Source organism: Triticum urartu, chromosome 4A, assembly GCF_056163025.1.
Source record: "Triticum urartu cultivar PI428250 chromosome 4A, HENAU_Tu73, whole genome shotgun sequence".
In the NCBI taxonomy this organism is placed as follows: Eukaryota; Viridiplantae; Streptophyta; class Magnoliopsida; order Poales; family Poaceae; genus Triticum; species Triticum urartu.
In genome coordinates, this window is record NC_141876.1 from 34,722,734 (window position 1) to 34,738,800 (window position 16,067).

Here is a 16,067-nt window from a genome sequence, read left to right on the forward strand (position 1 = left end):
TGCATTTTCAATGCAAGAGGAGCCCATGATACATCTATGCACCTACACATTAAGGCTGAAAACCATTTTTCCTTGTTACTTCCTATAACTTGTGTAGTCTTGCCTAACTTATCTGTTGGGACAAGTTTGTCGTGCAATTAAGCTCCTATGATAGATTTATTGTGTTTGTACAACTTTTTTTTCCTCTTCATTGAAAGGCATGCAGATGGCATTGCAATGACAAGACATGGTCATGCACTCATGCTGCTACCTTGCTGCTTGGTGTTTGGCAGCATAGGGTAGGACTTTGATCACATCTCACACATCCAGATTGCCTGATAAGTCAACCTCAACACTTACTACTGCACCTAAATTATCATTCTGGTTATTTACTTCTCTGTCACATTCCTGATAAGTTAATGTGATGTGCACCATTCATGGATTTGGCAGAGTCTGCTCGTGCTATCGCAACATCAACTCTTGTTGCTTTGTTGCCATTCAGAAGGCTTTATTTCTCTGCAAATCATTCCACCCATACAAACCAACTGTGAATTGTGACGTGTTATGTTAGTGTGATAGAATATGGCTGGCTACACAAAGATAGTGAAGTATCTCTAGTCTCTTACAAGAACTGTATAAAGGGATGACTGGCTTGATAGAGAAGGAGACTATCACTCTCTCTTCTCGCTAAAAGATATGACATACATTCCCAGTTCCTTTTGCTTCCTCGCACATACCGGTATGCGCATGTTAATGATTTTAGTTTCTTTTTTGGTATTTTTGTGCATTCTTTTTTCTAATGTAGGATGGCCAGAGCATTGATTTGCCTGCTTGATCTCCAATTTGTATTTGAAAATATTTTTCTGTATCTATATGGGCATATGTGCACGTTTAAAAAATAAACAAATTTTGATGGATTCTGTCTCTTGTAGTTACACGAGCTGCTGTATTGTCGTTTTGCTGGTTTGCATTGCCTTGGTTTTAAAAGGTGTCTCAAGCTTTCTGATTTCCTTGATCTTTGACAGGTGTGAGCTTGATTTGCTGACTGATGTCCAACAGCAAGCCGACATATAACAGTGACTCTTCTTACATGTCGAGCATACCGGTCTGTTGCTTTCTCAGGGCAATGCAGCCGACAAGTAGTTTACTTCGCTGGACCGATGATCTCCATAAGATCTTCCTGGAAGCTGTAGAGTATCAAGGAGGCCCCTATGGTTTGGTTTCTTGAACTTTGAGCATACGATGTCAAGCAATTCATTCTCTGTTACTTGGATCTGAAACTTCTCGATGAAACTGATGCTGTGCTACTCAACCGTCGCAACTCCTTAGAGGTGAAGCCAACTGCGGTGAAGGAGAAAATGGAAGCTATGGGAGTCACAGGCCTCACAATCTGGAACATAAAAAGCCACCTCCAGGTACCTCCTGCCCTCTTGCAGCTCTTCATAGATACTTTGAGGGTTTTCGTTCTGCGGTGCGGGGTCTCAACGCACTTGGCTTGCTCTTGTGTGCCAGAGATACAGGGAGAAGTGCAATTTAGGACCTGAACCTCCTCGGGATGTCCGAGGCACTGCATCACCAAGGAAGGCTGGAGATAATGTGTATGGTTCTCTGATGCAATGGAATTGTTGGATCTGCATGCCTTTGTGTTCTCTATTTATTTATTTATTTATTTGTATTTTAGAACTGACTGACTGATTGATTATTGAGCTTGTTCATAAGTTCTGTAACTTGTTCTGGTGTGTAGGACATCTGAGACCGAGACAGTGGTGGACAGTGATGCAGCAACGAATCTGACTGAAATGGAGGTACTCCTCATCATCGTTGATAGCCTGGCCTGGACAGTGGACAAGCATATACCATCATCCAAAGGCAAGACCTGGTCAGTCTTAGTACATTTCAGGGCCATATAACAGTAGAGGGAACACACTTGCCATACCATGCCAGGAAGGTTAGGATCATAGTATGGCTGCCGCCTGCAGGTATCTGCATCTGTGGCAACCCAACCCCAGACCCGGCCATCTTTTAGCACGAGGGCACACCGTCGTTGCCTCACCGTCGCGCTCTAGGAGTAGGATGTCACGCTCTAGTAGAAGGATGGCGTGCCACGCCAGGGAGCAAGCTCTAACGACGTTGCCGCCAAGGCCACCACGACGCCGCACTTCGTGTTCGTCCCGCTGATGCACCACGGCCACCTGATCCCGGCGGTGGACGCGGCGTTGCAGCTGGCCACCCACTCTAAAAAGCCCCCAGCCCAACAAAATCCCAGCACCACAACGCCAAACAAGGATATATGTCAACAGAAGGGGGAAATGTGAATCCAACGACTGAAGAATAGCGCATTTAACAAGGCCAAGCAGTGAACAAATTAAGGCAGCGACGCATAACAGTAGTAGCAGCTAGCTAGTTTATGGAAACCAAACGTGCTAAAGTACAGAATGTCACAGCGCAATGTCATCCACTTGCTGATGGCAGAATGCTCGCTAATTAATTAGGACATCATAACACACACAGCAGGAAGCATCATATATGGTCTCACTTCACAGCTGATAGCATCACACACTCCTATCTAGCCGTGTCCACGGAGGAGAGAAGACTCACTCATCCAGAGACACAGACTCATCCTCTGAATCTGAATCTGGACTGCTCTCATCCGGCGCCCATGAATCTGAACTGGGCTCATTCGGCTCATCCTGTGAATCCGACATGTTCAAATTCCGCGCGAGCTCCACGTCCAACTCGGAACTGAAGTGCACGAGGTCCATCTCTAGCATGTCATCCACGCTGCGGGTTCCCTTATGGGTGATATCGTCGTCACTGATGTACTTGGCGTCATCTGGATACACAATCTTCCTTGCGGAAATCATGTCATAGTAGCAACGTCCTATTAACAAAATAAAACCCGGATCAGTAAGATGATAATAAGCCAATTCAGATTTATGATGAGTAGTGCATTCAAGCATCGTGAGAAGCAGATCGCCGTGACTCAAAGTACTAATCAAATGCTATCACTTGCTAATCAGCCGTGCCGCGGCAGAGAAGTAGATGACTTACCCGCATATGCATAGGGCAGAGGGCAGCAGAATGCCGCTGTCCTTGGCTTGCGTGTTGCGTACCACAACTCGGCGTAAAATAGGGTCCTCAGAACATTCTCATCACAAGTTGCCATGAAGTTCACTAGGTAGCACGTATCAGTGAAGGGGGCGCAGCCTTCCTGTCTTTGATCCATACCTACAGCAAGCAAGAAATTAAGAAGCAAGAGTGTTTGTTGGTCAAATCAAGTTAAAGCTAATATACGTACGTAAGTAGCAGCTAATGATTGAAAACAGAGGAAGTCCAATGCCTACCCAAAAATGATGGTCCGTATAATCCTTGAGCACCTGTTCAATCTTTGAACGCAGCCAGCTCCTCCAATGCTCATACTGTGATCTCACGCTTGATACCCGCCTCAAGGCCTCTACACTAAGTTCAGGAGCAGGAGCTTGCATGGTGCCACTAGTTTGAGGTCTGGATGTTTCTTTGAACTTGGACCACAAGGCCGACATAAGAAATCTGATGTCATCGACGCACAACACACCACCACTAGTTTGCGCATTGGTTATATGTGAGACCAGGCGTTTTTGGCCTTCGGGATCGAGCAACAGCATCCGGTGAAATTCACCTAGCTGAAGGGGCAGCGTCTGTCTAGCAGCCATGGCCGCCTCGTGGAAGGGGTTCTTATCAGACCTCTCTGTTGTAGATGATAACATGTCAACAAGGTTGCATTTTGCACTACAGAGTTTCTCTAGAGCACAAGCAATTGAGGATTGGGGGTCGGCGAACAAAGCAAGGTTTGCAAGCCCCTCGAGGGAACGGACAACTAGGCGGAGCAGAGATAGGGGGTCCAGGATGTCATTGTACTCTTTCAACATCATGCGGTCAGAAGCCGGGAGAACGGAGCCACACGTCTCATGCCAGACTGAGTTAATGATGATGTTGAAGAGAGGGTCACAGGGGCCATAGCAATGGCCGGCCATGAGGATGCTGCGCATGATGGAGCCCGAGGGTGCGTGCAGCATCTTGAAGGCCTGGACGTACAGGTTGTGAATCATGCCATAGAGGTACATCTTGAGAGACCGCAGGTAATCGCAGTTGTCGCCACCGCACGAGGCGATGAGAAAGTGTTTCTGGAAATTTGCTATCGCCAGGCAATCTTGCAGCTTGCTAGGCAGTCCGGACTGCAGAGACGAGATGGCGGTCCCATCGCAGCGGAAGGTGGTGGAGGTGATCCTGGTGTGAGCTGCTGCACTAGAAGAGACAAGGGGCTTTGTCTCGGACCAGATAGCGCCATCGTCGAGGTTGTGACGGGCATGGACAACCAGCCCATCTTTGGTGTTGCTAATGTTGGCAACACACATCGGGGTCATCATCATGTGCAACCCACGATGGATTTCCTGGGCATCCTCAGCCGTGAGAGGGTCATTGGGCGAAAACAGATGCCTGTTGAAGAGGTCGAGGTTGCCCTGTTTGAGCCGGATTGCCATGACCTGAGCAATGGTGGCGGGCGAACAGTGGCCTGCGCTGGTGGCCGCCCACTCAAGGGCGGCCTTGGTCCTGTCGGATTCAGGGTCCAGTGCCTCCTCCTTGGTATGGTAGAGGTCGTGCTGGACGAGCATGACGGCGAGGAGGAGATTGGCGCCGGCCCTGTAGAGGTAGCGGAAGGCCTGTGCCTCGTTGATGCATCCGAAGTATGCCACAAGGAAAGCCATGAGACTCTGGGCGGACCTGCATGCAACCTCGTGCCAGGGGTCGAAACTGAGTCTGTGTCTCTTTCTCTTGGACCTCATGCTCTCATCGTCGGACTCCGCCTCATCGGACTCCGTCTTGGCCTCGACTTCGACGAGGGTGGTGGGGAGGAGGGCGAGGGTGTTGAGGATGATGTTGGAGACGGGGTCGAGGGGGCCGAGGCAGAGGCCGTCTGTGCTGAGGAGGCCGTAAAGGTCGGGCATGGCCTTGCAGGGCAGCCGGAGCCGGCGGAACGCCTCGTCGTAGAGACCGACGATGAGCTTGCGCGTGGCATGGCGCAAATCGTCGTCGTGGGGAAGAGGCCCATACTCGTGGCGGCAGTTGAGGCTGTGCAAGCACGAGATGAGCCCCCTCCGAGAGCTAGAGTCGCCGGAAGAAGTGGATCCAGACAAGGACCCAAGTGGAACGGAGCCGCCGGAAGAAATGGATCCAGACGCCATCTGCGAGCAGAGACGGCGGACGGAGCCGGCGTTTTTCTCTGGGCGTCGTTGACCGTCTTGCGGGGAGAAGAGCAGATCGATCGAGTCGGTCGATAGGGTGGGGATATATATATATATATATATATATATATATATATATATATATATATGGAGTGGGATGAGTTCGTCTTTTAGTCGCGACTTGCCTCCTTGTCCCCGTGACCATATATATATATATATATATATATATATATATATATATATATATATATATATATATATATATATATATATGTTCTTTCCCTCGCTCGTCTAGTCGTCCTTGACTCGGCCTCCTTTTCCCGTGGCCCTGCCTCTTTCTTTTCTTGGCAGTAAACGAGTCGGTGTCTGGAGACCGTTTTGGCTCCTCCTTCCTTCCTCGACCGACCGACCAACCGCCTTTCTCCGTACGTAACGTTCCCCACGTATGCAAACTACCTAGGCCCACATGGCCACGTCTCCAATCAAACGTTCCAAGAGACATCAATCCAACGATGGAGCACTAGTCTGATCTAGTATTTGTGAACGCATATATGGACGTGTGTGGCAACGATCACGTATGATAATTAAAGTGCATGCCCTTTTTGGCTTAGCTAAGGCATATGCATGCACACATGGGCCACGAGCTGAATTGTTAATAGTTTCAGTACTCCGGAATCCCTGATCTCGCTCCTTTGCCGATGACGATAGCTGGACACACGAGCCCTGCCGTGTTGCTGCTTTCTCTAAATTTAAGAATATGGACGCCGATAAGTGCCACACGTATGGAAGTTAGGGGATCTGCCCATACATTTTGTATGGTGTATAAGAGGAATAGCCCACATATCTACGTGTGGGCAAAACAAATAATGCCCACACACCTCTTTTTTCCCTCCCGATCCCTCTCACATGCGTGTGTGTGGGCGAAATAGATAACGCCCACACGCCCTGTACGTCAGGCCTCGTACCTCGTGGTTTCGCATGTCCCACGTGACAGTCACCGCGCGTCCCGCAGTTGCCATGGTCCAGACCCTCGTCCATATTCGTTTAACTGTAGTTGCCATGTCGCTGAACTTCGGTTGCCATGTCGGACAACTACAGTTGCCATGGTTGCTCAACTGCAGTTGCCATATATGGTTTGGCCTACTGCGGTTGCTATGATTTCAAAACTTTAGGAGTTGCCACCCACTAACACTAGGCAGTTGCCATAGAGCACTACAAAAAGGCATGGCAAAAAAACATGTTCCGGTAAAAGAGAGAGTTGCCATGTGCTCACAAGTACGCTAGGGCCGTTGCCATGTAAAAAGAAAGAGTTGCCATCTGCTTACGTGCATGCTAGGGCAGTTGCCATGTACCATGCAAAAACACATGACAACTCGGGTAAAAGAGAGTTGCCATCTGCTTACAAGCAAAGCTAGGGCAGTTGCCATGTACCCTGTAGAAACACATGGCAACCGCCGCTTTGGGTGTGGGCAAGGAGACGGGCGTGTGGGCGAAGTGATAAACGTCCACACACCAGCCCCCTCTGCGTGCGTGAAAATTGGTGTGTGGGCGAATTGCTAAACGCCCACACACCAGCCCCCCGTGTGGTGAAAAAGGACGTGTGGACGACCGGATGAATGCCCACACACCAGCTTAGTCCTACGTGGCACACAAAAACTGCTAGAACGCGCCAAGATTCGTGCAGAATTGGTTGGACGAGAATCCATGCGTGTGGGCGAGTTGCCAGACGTCCACACGTGTGGGCGTTAGTGTTTTCGTAAGAATATTTATAGTCCGACTCCTCAAACGTTTTCTATACGCTCCAAGGTACGACCCGATTAAAAAGTTGTGACCCAGACAGGCTCATAATCATCAATGGCGGCCCTTATATGCAACTCAAATCCAGGGCAAATAAGGGGAGGTCCGGGCGCGTCCGCCACATCGGATCCAGCCCATGCTGATTCATCATGATCCCACATATATTTGTTCCTGTTCACACCCTGGATCAAACCCTAACCATTCCACTCCACTTCGCTCCGCCCCCAAGCTCCCTTTCGGCGATCTCTGGGCCTCTTCGGCATCACGAGCAGTGGATCCGAGTTCTCTGTTACCCGATCTAGTAACTGGGACCTCATCCCTAGCCGGAGGTGGCAAGGTGGCCGTCTGCATTACGCTCCGCCGCGCCATTGAGGAAAATGCCCAACAGCGGCCGAACTCAATCCGACGGGAATCAAGAGCATCTGCTCAAATGGCACTTGGAAATGGCGTGAGGCGCATCACCGCTGCCTCGCATGGGTGATGTGGTCCGTCTGGCGTCAGAACAATGTGGCGAACACGAAGCCCCTTTGTTGGCACGCCGACTCAGAGGCCCTCACTGACCCGTTCGCTGGGGCTATGACGCGGCATGCCCGCCGTGCGAGGAAGAGGGGCGGGAGGCCGCGGCAACCCTCGCGGTAGACGTCGGCAAGGCAGAATCGCATTCCCCGGCACCGATACAGGTGGCCGCTATCCTCTTGCGCCGCAACCACGTCATGGTGGATGTGTCGGGCTCCAACCATGATGGATCCATTGTCAACCTCACATCGATCGACGATGTGCAGGCCACCGGCTCCAACGAGAAAGAGTAGGGCATGGGAGACGGCGGGACGGCGACGCCTCGAGTCCCGTGAGCCAATGTGTGTCCCATGTCCTACTCTAGCTCGCCGGTGACAACACCAATTCTCCAAGGGGCGCAACCGACTACCGTACATGGACACGGCAGAGCCGGGCGAGCTTTGTTCAAGATTAGGTTCACATTGCCTATACTTGTATGGATTTGAGGATTCGTAATTGATGTATTTGTAATTTGTAATTAAATTTGGTCTTATTCAGTACTTGTGGCCCGCCATTGATGATTATGTGATCATCTACAGAAGACATGCATGTATATAGGAAGCTGGTAGTGGGATGCAGAATTATCCCGACCAAACCTACTTCATCTATCAGGTTAGGCATGGCATGTTTCGGCAGTTTCTGTTACAATTAAAGTAGTGTAAGAAAGCAACAATCATATATATTGTAAGACAAATGTGATAAAAACATAATATTAAATAGAAATCTTGCAAGAAGTTTGTTCTTAATGTTAGACTTCTTCAAGCTATGAAGGAGTAGATGTTGGGGAACGTAGTATTTTAAAAAAATAATCCTACGATCACGCAAGATCTATCTAGGAGAAGCATAACAACGAGCAGCGAGAGTGTGTCCATGTACCCTCGTAGACCGAAAGCGGAAGCGTTTAGTAACGCGGTTGATATAGTCGAACGTCTCCGCGATCCAACCGATCAAGTACCAAACGCACGTCACCTCCGCGATCTGCACACGTTCAGCTCAGTGACGTCCCTCGAACTCTAGATCCAGTTGAGGCCGAGGGAGAGTTTCGTCAGCACGACGGCGTGGTGACGGTGATGATGAAGTTACCGACGCAGGGCTTCGCCTAAGCACTACGACAATATGACCGAGGTTGAAATCTGTGGAGGGAGGCACCGCACACGGCTAAGAAATCAACTTGTGTGTCTATGGGATTCCCCCTCCCCCGTATATAAAGGAGGGGAGAAGGGCCGGCCGGCCTCATGGGGTGCGCCCCAAGGGGGGGAATCCTACTCCTACTAGGAGTAGGTTCCCCCTTTCCTAGTCCAACTAGGAGGGAAAGGAAAGAGGAAGAGAAGGAACCCCCCCCCCCCAATTCAGATTGGGATTGGGGGGGGCCTCCACCTGGCCGCCTCCTCTTCTCTTCCACTAAGGCCCATGAAGGCCCATTAACCCCCCGAGGGGTTCCGGTAACCCCCCGGTACTCCGGAAAATGCCCGAACCTATCCAAAACCTTTTCGGTGTCCAAACATAACCTTCCAATATATCAATCTTTATGTCTCGACCATTTCGAGACTCCTCGTCATGTCCGTGATCACATTCAGGACTCCGAACAACCTTCGGTACATCAAATCACATAACTCACAATACATATCGTCATCGGACGTTATGCGTGCGGACCCTACGGGTTCTCGAACTATGTAGACATGACCGAGACTCATCTCCGGTCAATAACCAATAGCGGAACCTAGATGCTCATATTGGTTTCTGCATATTCTACGAAGACCTTTATCGGTCAAACCGCACAACAACATACGTTGTTCCCTTTGTCATCGGTATGTTACTTGCCCGAGATTCGATCGTCGGTATCATCATACCTAGTTCAATCTGGTTACTGGCAAGTCTCTTTACTCGTTTCGTAATGTATCATCCTGCAACTAACTCATTAGTCACATTGGTTGCATGGCTTATAGTGATGTGCATTACCGAGAGGGCCTAGAGACACCTCTCCGACAATCGGAGTGACAAATCCTAATCTCGATCTATGCCAACTCAACAAACACCATCGGAGACACCTGTAGAGCATCTTTATAATCACTCAGTTACGTTGTGACGTTTGATAACACTCTAAGTGTTCCTCCGGTATTCGGGAGTTGCATAATCTCATGGTCATAGGAACATGTATAAGTCATGAAGAAAGCAATAGCAATAAACTAAACGATCAAAGTGCTAAGCCAACGGATGGGTCATGTCAATCACATTATTCTCTAATGATGTGATCCCGTTCATCAAATGACAACTCATGTCCATGGCTAGAAAACTTAACCATCTTTGATTAACGAGCTAGTCAAGTAGAGGCATACTAGTGACATTCTGTTTGTCTATGTATTCACACATGTACTAAGTTTCTTGGTTAATACAATTCTAGCATGAATAGTAAATATTTATCATGATATAAGGAAATATAAATAACAACTTTATTATTGCCTCTAGGGCATATTTCCTTCAGTAGAACGTATGGATGATCAGGGTATCCAGTTTGTGTTTTTTAGAAACCATTAAATACGCTTAATAAACTTAATTGCACAACAATGTCTTCCGAATTTTTAGTTGTCCCATGTAGTATCAATCCTCCTCGCAATTTCCTAGTGTGTTTTATCTAGTTTGAAATTAGATATGACATGTACATAAGGAAAGTTAGTCACATGGTAAGGTGCAAGTCTAGGTCAAGTAGTAATGAATGTTGAATCAGTACAAATAGTAAGTAACGGTTACACATACAAAGATGGATGTAATAGGGACGAAAATTAGATAAAATTATGGTTAAAAAGGTACATACATGGATGACTAACTAGATCATTGGGCAGCTGGAAAGATATGGAGCGATCAGGATCAACAGCTAAAGAGAGGTGTGTTTCCTTATCTACTCACACGTGATACAGTTTCAAGAACTTTTTCCAAGACTTGCTAGTGAAATAGGTTTTTTCTTGTTTATTGCAGACTTTCACAACGAAAGTGAACCCTTCTTTTGTCTCAAGCACAGTTGTAACTTGAGTTATGTCTGACTTTGTAGTGTTGATCATCTTAAGAAATCATTTCTTGCAAAATAAGGGATGACCTGAAAAAATGAAAGCAAATAAAGAAGTGTTCTCACAAAGAAATATTAAGTCAATGTTCTTATAACACTTTTTGAAATATTAAGTCAATGACTTAATATTTCAGTGAAACATAATGTCACTCTTTAAGCTGGATAATCTCACTCTTTACAAGACTTGCTAATGAACTTTCTCAATGAGATAGCATTGACTTAATATTTTGGTGAGATTATTTTGCTTAGAGAGTGTATTTGCGATAAGCATATGTAGCCTTAATTTTGAAATGGAAGAAGTGTGATGTTACAAAAGGTGACACTACAAGAGATTGGACCTACTGTGACAAGCTCAAAAATGTCACGTAATAGCTAAAAACGTCACAAAATACTCACGTTTGACATTTTTCAGGCGTCACGAGCATCGTCACGGAATCCCCGTCATAGATTATTCCTAGTGATGCAGCACGCAAAAAACGTCACCGGATATGGGACCTTCGGTGACGAAGCTGTCGTCACAAGATTATTGACAGGCTAATGCGCAGTGGGTTTCCAAATGGTCCAAGCCCAATAATTTAGCATTTTTTTTCTATTTTTGGATCTAATTGTTTGGTGGGCCATGGCCAATTTGCAAACCATTAGTTGTTGATCCAGCCCACCTCTTTATGGAGAGGTCGCCATTTTCTGCTAGCCTTTTCAAGAATTATATTATTTATAATTTTTTCCTCTCATATTAGTTTGGCCTGGTTCGATTCAAAACCAATTGTGGGCTTGTGGTGTTTTTAGGACCATCTTTTCATTGACCAATTTCCATATCACATTACAAGGTAACTTGTCTCTAAACAACGTGTACACTAAACACTTACATGCACCATCCAACATAACCCAAGCTACATAATCGTTTGATACAACATTTTTTTAAACATTTGGAGGTCATAAATATAGACCTTCTTGGTGTGAGTCTTAGCTCCCACCTTAATCAAAACTTGAAACCTTGTTAGATGCCTCTTCTCGTGACTTCATGAAGGCAGCTAGAGTTGTTTTGATCCTCCTTTGTCCATATCAACTTCTTGAAAGATGACTTACAAATCAGCCTATTAGAAACAAAGGCATGAATACAACAACATGAATGAGTTAGAAAAAACCATCGATCATTGCAACAAAGAACAACATGAAAGTTATAACTCGGAGCTCTAGGTTGGAATCTTAACAAAAAAAGACATGATAGTACCGGTCTAATAAGTGATATGAACATAACTAAACATGTCGTATTTGTGAGCAACAAAGGTCATCTGAAATATTAAATTGGAATTAAAATGGTGCAGAAAAACAAAATATTCGACAAAGTTACTAAGGAAGAAACCTTGAAGCAGCTAGAATAGTGAAGAAAGCATGAAGAAGTTTCGCAGAGCTTGTTGTCCTTTGCACACATTTGATCAACAAGATACTTCCATTTGAAAATAAATTACTCCCTCCGGTCGTTTTTAGTACGCATATAAGATTTGACTGAAGTCAAGCCTCGTAAAGTTTGACCAACTTTATAAAAAAAAGTACCAACATTCACAATCTAAAATCAATATCAATAGATGTGTCATGACTTAAAGTTTCATATTGTATAACTTTAGCATGGCAGATGTTGATACTTTTTCATATAAATACAGCCAAACTTTGTGAAGTTTGACTTCAGAGAATTCTAATATGCAGAGTAAAAAGGACCAGAGGGAGTACTAACAATTGTGTGATGGTCGCAAGCCGAATAAAAAGCTCATCTAGGCTTTGATCTTTAGTTGTAGTATTTGCTTGCTTGGATAGTAATATGCATTTACATATAGTCAGTATCACTTCTGATTGCCACAAACGAATGCACGGAATTAGTTCTCCACTAGCAATTTACCAAAATCATGTTGAATCGCTCATAAAACTTCAACAGCAGTTCTACAACAAAAATTCACTTGCAAATCTATTCGCAAACCCTCAAACCAAGTTGCCATGAGCTCAGCACTACAAAATAACATAACAATACTGGGGGAGCATCGGCATAATGAAAATATTTTATTGCAGCTCACTATTTCATTACTAACCCATGTCACATGTACTAGTTAGGTTCTAATAATAATTTCTCTAAAAGATAAATCAGAGCAGGTACAATTCCGTTTATAATTTTCAACTTAATGACACGTATAAACTAGTTCCATGAGTTCAAGATTACTGGCACAAACAAGGACTATCTGACCTAGCAAATACTGTGGGTGTACTATACAAGCATCTCACGATTGACCAATAAGAAATCACTAACAAGGAAGAATAGAACAAAACGAATATCTGAACCAATCCCCGCACAGAAGTGATTCATCTAAATTGAGTGCAGAGAGTTGAGCGTCGAACACATGTTAACCCAGTTTGTTGGTCGAGCTTGACCGTCCTCCAGCTGAACTCCGGCATGCCCCTGTGGTCTGTCCTCTGTCAATACATGACGGCCAAAACACAAGAAGAAGAAAAAACAGAGGGTCAATAAGAAGTACTGATAAGTGCAAAAGATCGAACGACTACGGCCCTACTCATTAGTTAATCTCTGACGAAGGCGACGAGGCGGGTGTCATAGGCGAAACAGGGGTTCCGCTCAAGAAGGCCATAGCCAATACCCACATCACCATGACTCTCCCTCATTTGCTCCGATAGAATTGACAATTGAGAAGTGTATGGACGAGTTGCACCACAGAGTGAGAGTTCAGTCCCTGCAATCACACGAGAGGGATCGGAGGACGCACACATGCGGGTACTCACACTGAGAATGAACGTCACACACACAGACTGGGCCGCCGTCGCGTGACCAGGCCGCGGCGCATGCTGGGTCCGCCGCTGCGCGCCATGGAGGGCCCTGACACTACTAGCAGCTTCTGCAGCAGGGTGCCCTCAAGGAACCCGACGGGGGAGGGAGGAGAGAGCAGCTACTCCTACCGCCGTTGTCGCGTTTGTTTGCCCCCGATCTACCGCCGCCACCACACGAGCGAAAGAAAACGAGATCGGATAGATAGGGTTTCGCTCGGGGAGGAGAAGGTGGGCGAGGTAAAAAAAATCGCTGGTTATATGTGTTGTTGAGCTTTTTTTTTAGGGTAAGTTGAGCTGGCTTCAGCCCACGCATAGTAGAAAAAAAATTAAAGAAAGGGCTTGCCAGGCCATGGGCTGTGCTGCGTCCGTAACAGCGGCCAGCCACCCAAAAAAACAAAAGTTAACAGCCGCCAGCCGGAACCGAGCCGTGCGGCCGTGTCGTGCCTTGCTTTTCCTCTCCCCGCCGCGACGTGACGCCGGCTAGAACCCATGACAGACGAACAGATAGATCACATACGCCCTGGCACGAAATAATTTACCTACAAATCGAGCCACACACGCCCCAGGAAAGAAATGACTAACGTGCTAGGTGTTATAGGCGTATATATATAGTCCAGGACCATAATATACTAGTATATTTTTAGCACAATTAACATTGTTAGTATCTAAAAATATAACTCTACCCTATTAGCAATGCCGTTAGTTGAGACCATAATGGTCCCGTGTTCAAACTCCCTCTACCAAAAAAATCCCGTTAACTTATATTTCAATTTTTTTGATAGAATGTAATGACATCATCTCACTAATGCATGGATTCAAGGATTTTTGCTTGGTCACTATCTATTTATATTAGATGGAACAAAATAAAAAATTTCCTTAGCCATTACCTATCTATATTAGATGGAACAAAATAATTACAGTGCTCAATAGACTTTGAAAACACTATGGTCCTACTGCTACGCGGGTCCTACTGCTCAGTAACCCGTGAAACATGTATGGCAGGTCCCATCGGTAGACATCACATAAAAAAAGTAATCATCACACATTTGTAATATTCGGTGACTCTAATAGTTTCATCATGGAAATTACCAAACTGTCAAAGAAACTAGTAGCCAGGTGCGCTCAAAGGCTAAAGCGATTATGTGACGTCTATCGTCATCGATTTGTGGTAATCAGTGACGCCACCTACGAAAACATCACACATTAGGTATTCCTGTGACGTTGTCCAACTTTGTCACGAGGATTTTCGTCACAGTATCTCAGTTTTCTTGTAGTGTGAAAATTACAGATAGGTAGATATGATAATGAAATTGGTATGCAGAACAAAATTTATGCATCGTTAGGTACTGATGCGACAATAGTAAAATACTGGTACGAGTGGTAGCTTCAAATATATATGAAATGAGTATATGTTAAAGGAAATGTGTGTTGGACTAATCGGGATAATTCTGCAATCTTGAGCAACTAATGAAAAGCACTTGATTGAATGTTTCATATGAAATGAATTGGACATAAGTTGGATCCACATCTTGTTCAGTCAACAAGGGCCCACATAGTTGTGAATAATCTATAGCGAACTAACAAGTTAATCAAATATCTCATGAACAAGATATCAATAATTATTTCAAACTTGGTGTTCTTTCTTTGCAGTCTTGTGGAAAAAAGAGCAAGAAGCACTTGTTCTTCACAAAATTGTCACCGCCACACAATCCTCTAGAGTCATAACAAATTGAGCACTGGAAAAGTACCAATAGTCAATTTAGTGGAAAATAAGCATTTGGACATGATTTGGACGAGATTAAGGGATACATGGTAATTTACCTCCATTTCATGAACTGCATTGAGGATTGTTGAGATCTTGCGTGGGGCAAGTTGGAAGGGTAATGCAGACGATCACTGGGAGTACCTGTAGTCAGTACGATGGTTGGGACCGTAAACTTCCAACAACCTATGATAGCAATGTCCGGTAGGTGTCAGAAGAGAGCAGATCTACAAGATGATAATAGAAAGGAAGAAGGCGAGGGGGAAAGAACGGGGAGAAAGAAGTTGATGTGTCTGCGGACTACGCACCGCGAAAATAAATGTTAGGTAGTAACTCGGGTGACCACCTCTTGGATGCACGTAGGAATAAAATATTAGAAATTTAAGGAGAGTTACGAAATTGACGAAGACAGTCATGTCTTGATAAGTTCTAGAGAACCGGGCGGATGCAAGTTCCGAGGGATAGAACTTAAGGACGAGATAAGATCACGAGGAAACAAAAACTAAGTTTCATAGTACGTAACTTATTAGAATAATAACTAAAATCTTAGAAGTGAAAATTAAATCAAGTGGTACGAAAATCATTGCGGTTGGAAGCACAAAATCATAATGATAGCTGGTATGAAAAAAATCAGAAGGAAACCATTCAAATCCGTCCATGTAAGTGCATCTAGTGCCACCCCTAGTTGGTTTTGGAGTATTGACGACAAACTTGGTTGAGGGACTAATGTGTTTGTGAGAATTGCAGGATAACAAAGGTAGTAGTCCATCATTGATTCGGTTTACCTACCAGAGATGACCCCTAAAAATGTGTAAAGACATTGAAGACAATGGTGGTCTGTGAAGAGATTCACATTGAAGAC

At 45.4% G+C, this 16,067-nt stretch overlaps 2 protein-coding genes across 3 annotated transcripts; one reads left to right on the forward strand and one right to left on the reverse strand.

Moving 5' to 3' along the window:
* Window positions 1-125: 125 nt before the first annotated feature.
* On the forward strand, window positions 126-13,588 carry LOC147974627 (protein PHR1-LIKE 2-like). 2 transcript variants are annotated; one of them, XM_087517630.1, is made up of 5 exons: window positions 126-718; window positions 1,005-1,193; window positions 1,309-1,394; window positions 1,492-1,577; window positions 1,724-2,538. In XM_087517630.1, exons 2-5 carry the CDS (start codon window positions 1,028-1,030, stop codon window positions 1,887-1,889), a joined length of 504 nt encoding a protein of 167 aa, XP_087373756.1. In that variant the 5' UTR covers window positions 126-718; window positions 1,005-1,027; the 3' UTR covers window positions 1,890-2,538. The 2 variants fall into 2 exon arrangements, with proteins under 2 accessions (XP_087373756.1, XP_087373757.1); XM_087517631.1 differs by lacking the exon at window positions 126-718 and adding exons at window positions 10,394-10,435; window positions 11,027-13,588 and having other exon boundaries at window positions 1,056-1,394; window positions 1,724-1,858.
* LOC147974628 (uncharacterized) lies at window positions 2,574-5,318 on the reverse strand. The gene is made up of 3 exons (XM_087517632.1): window positions 3,335-5,318; window positions 3,031-3,243; window positions 2,574-2,860 (listed from the first exon to the last, which is right to left on the reverse strand). The coding sequence occupies exons 1-3, from the start codon at window positions 5,199-5,201 to the stop codon at window positions 2,574-2,576; spliced, it is 2,367 nt and encodes a 788-aa protein (XP_087373758.1). The 5' UTR covers window positions 5,202-5,318.
* Window positions 13,589-16,067: the final 2,479 nt, after the last annotated feature.